The following is a 3,476-nucleotide window of genomic DNA, read 5'->3' as shown; positions in this document are numbered from 1 at the left end:
TGGTGAGCGTACTTACTTTCCCCTTCACAATACATTCTGTTTTTTTATATATTTATTCTTCTTTATTCAATTTCAATTGTCCACTTCCACCCTATAGTTTATTTGTTTTGAATTCCAATCTTAATATATATTAGGGATTTAATCCCAATAATGGCCATAAAAAGATTTGTACTTATATCACCATTATGTTATTTATACTTCGATTATTATTAAATCAGGTTCACGTTTAATTTAATAATTTGGGGTAAAAAAAAACATAAATTACACATAATCACCATTATGTGACCAAATTTCCAATGTAAAGAAAAGGTAAACATCTCAATTTCCAATGTAAAGAAAAGGTAAACAACTCCGTTAAAAGTAGGAATGTGTGTAATGTTAAGAATGATGCATAGTTCCCCTCATGTAACCTATATTTCTCATTATGTAACCTATATTTCGTAGGTAACGAAAATGTCCCACCCCATGAAAAAACAAATAATTACGTTCATATAGTAAGGTTTCTAAGCTCAAGGATGGTGGAGCCCTCACCTAATGAAAAAAAAAATTACGTTTATATTGTAATGTTTCCAAGGTCGAGGATGGTGAAGCACCCCTTCACAAAATATAACATGTGGGTCTGGTAAAACATGTGATCAAATGTAAAGTAAACGGTTAACCATCACATTATATCGCGATTCCAATGTACATTTCGCATGTGCTAGATTTCCAATTGTACTTTCGTCGTAAGATATAAAGTTATGTTTCCTACATTTAAGAATTATGATATCACAACTGATAAGCCGAAAGTATTGAACTGGATAAAGAAATGAAAGTGTTAGCTATCATAATAGTGATAGCAAAAATAGAAGATAGAACCACATGTGAAAAATATTTAATGTATAGCCAACTTCAAGAGAAGTGAACATCATGAGTCTGAAACGTCACTGGAATTTTTGATGTTGTCCGTCACCCACATGTTATCAGCTAGTTTACTCACCATCAACCTGCAGCTCAAGGAACGACAACCCCTTCAACACAATGTACCACGACGAGTGCTCCATGTGTGATTCACAGCGATGCTGTAACTTCTGAAGTGAGGTCAAAATGCCCGAGAGAATTAATAAAATTTATCAAATATTCTTTCCATTTCTTTGAGCATTTTGTGGAACTGTAATTCGAAACCTAGTCGGATTTTCATTTTAGCAGCCTCCTTTTCAAAACACCCGATCACACATTTGTCGATGTCACCGAGAATGAAAATGGTCATTATTGGTGGATTTTTGAGAGTGTACATGTCATATGACCACAATTTTGATGTGGGTTTCTTTCTTTACCAATTTTTTTCTGACCAAGAATTCCTGTTTCTATATTTGAAACCACCGGCCCCATTCCCCATGACTCTATGGAAGTATGATGACCAAATTTCTTGTTTGTGAAGTAGGGTTGGCGTTTATTTTTTTTTTTGCCGTGATTTTATGCAAAAATTCGATAATGTCGGACCCGATGCATGCCTTCATCACATCTAGATGGGGAACGCCATTGCTTCCCCTTCAGTACCTTTGCTTTCAACATTTAACACTGAAAGTAGAGGACGAGTTGTTGCAACATTGAGAAGCCTGGATCACATGGTCAAATTTCTTGAGATGGATCACTTAGTAAATCTAAATCTAGAGTTAACATAAATATAAGCAATTATAATTAACCAGGTGTTAATTAACAAATAACCTTACCATACAAACAAAGAAATGGTGCGATAATGTGACATTAGCATACAAACAAAGAAATGCTACGATAATGTGACTCGCAGCAAGTGAGACCAACAATAAATGATAAGAGAGTCTAATAAACAAACAAAAAAAATACAATGTAACGATTACACAATATTATGAACAAGAAATAAGAATTATAATGTTGATGTGACTAGCGAGAAATAACAATGATAATGTGATCAACGAGAAATGACAATAACAGTGTGACAAATAAGCAAACAATGCGTGACATTGTAAGAGGTAAATGTTTTTTTAGACGATGGATTAAACTCTATTCTCTCATATCCTCAGCAGGAGAGCCTGACAACATCCAAAGGTCCGAGGGAAAATTCTTTGACCACACACAACAAATTCCCTCTTCATTAACTGTGAAAATTTCTCCACTTCTTTCGTCGTATGCAAGTGCCGCGATTTGATGTGACAATGCAGCCTCTCGGATCTGAGAACCACCAGTCGTAATCTTTGCCAGACATTCTCCCGTAATAATGCTGCTAATATTGATCGTACAATAATCAAACAGCTTCACTGCATCGCAAACGGAAATGATAATATGCTGCTCATTTGCAATGTAAGTTCCCCTCTGAAACTTGTCAAAGACGGGCATACAGATCGGATGGTCTTCAAATGTCATCAAAATGTCACCTCGCATATTACACAGGTGAAGCCTTTGACTTACGGTGTAGCACACGAAACGGTCCAATTTTGGTAGATAGTAAGGTTCCGCCATCGCTACTAAATTTGTTGGTATTACTTGAGGGACAGCACCAGATATATCAATCACTTGCACATTCCGACCATGTTGTTGCAGACATATTCTAGCATGGCCGCAGAGTGCAGGGAACTGTAACCGAGTTTCATGGTTGAGATGGACGATACCTTCCTGACACAGTTCTCCATCCCGTTTAGAATAAATTTTGAGCGATACATTGCTCGTATTTCTTGGGAATCCTCCATCGAAATATATCACTGCGTACATGTTTCCACGACTTTGAAAAAACCATTCTATTTCCCTTTCCACTGGTATACCTCTTTCAAATGGAATGCCTCTTTCGAGTGATATGGTGCATATCTGATTGTATTCTTTCAAATCAAAAACTTTGAACACACTCTGCTTTTCATTGTAAATCATGCCTCTGCAATTTGGAATATCTAAATCCCAAGTAACCGCTTCTTCCGCATAAATCTCTCTATATTCGTTTGTTCGTCCTGCTTTTATAAATGCTACTTCCACGCTTAAAATCTTGAGGTAGGGCAGAGATTGATGATAACCAACGATTATGAGTGAATTATTGTTAAAATTGTAGTAGGCAGATTCAATCTGCATCTGACAATTCAGTTTTATGGGTTTACCAGATTCGTCCTTCAAAGGCGAGACTCTCCCCTGCCGTCCAAATGGAATGAGATGGCCATTGCAAAAAACGCATATTATGTTATCTGCTATAACCATAGTTATCAAGTTCGAATTCGAATTCGGATTCGGATTCGATTAGGTACGGAAAAAATTTGATTATCTAAAATTCAATACGGAAGAGAGTATTCATCTTATCTCTACTAAAAAAATATTTTTTCAATAAATTTTAAAAAATCAAAATTAACAATATTAAAAAACTCATACTTTTCAAATTAATTGTTTTCAATCACATTATGGAAGTTGCAAATAAAATTTTATATTAAGACTTGTAAAAGAACTAATCATCAATGGAGACGAATGGAAGTGAATAAGAT

At 35.4% G+C, this 3,476-nt stretch overlaps 1 protein-coding gene across 1 annotated transcript; it reads right to left on the bottom strand.

Annotated features, from left to right (window-relative positions):
- Positions 1-2,022: 2,022 nt before the first annotated feature.
- Positions 2,023-3,198, bottom strand: LOC149266717 (uncharacterized). Its single transcript, XM_089409058.1, has one exon. The coding sequence runs from the start codon at positions 3,196-3,198 to the stop codon at positions 2,023-2,025; it is 1,176 nt and encodes a 391-aa protein (XP_089265184.1).
- Positions 3,199-3,476: the final 278 nt, after the last annotated feature.

The sequence above is a fragment of the Pinus tabuliformis genome, chromosome 6, assembly GCF_031772625.1.
Source record: "Pinus tabuliformis cultivar Carrire ecotype Pingquan chromosome 6, CPIR1, whole genome shotgun sequence".
In the NCBI taxonomy this organism is placed as follows: Eukaryota; Viridiplantae; Streptophyta; class Pinopsida; order Pinales; family Pinaceae; genus Pinus; species Pinus tabuliformis.
The sequence above is the reverse complement of the archived record's forward strand: the minus strand, read 5'-3'. Positions and strand labels throughout refer to the sequence as shown.

Bases quoted from the DNA above. Each gene is read 5' to 3' on its own strand.
- LOC149266717 (XM_089409058.1), bottom strand. From the start codon at position 3,198: ATGGTTATAGCAGATAACATAATATGCGTTTTTTGCAATGGCCATCTC.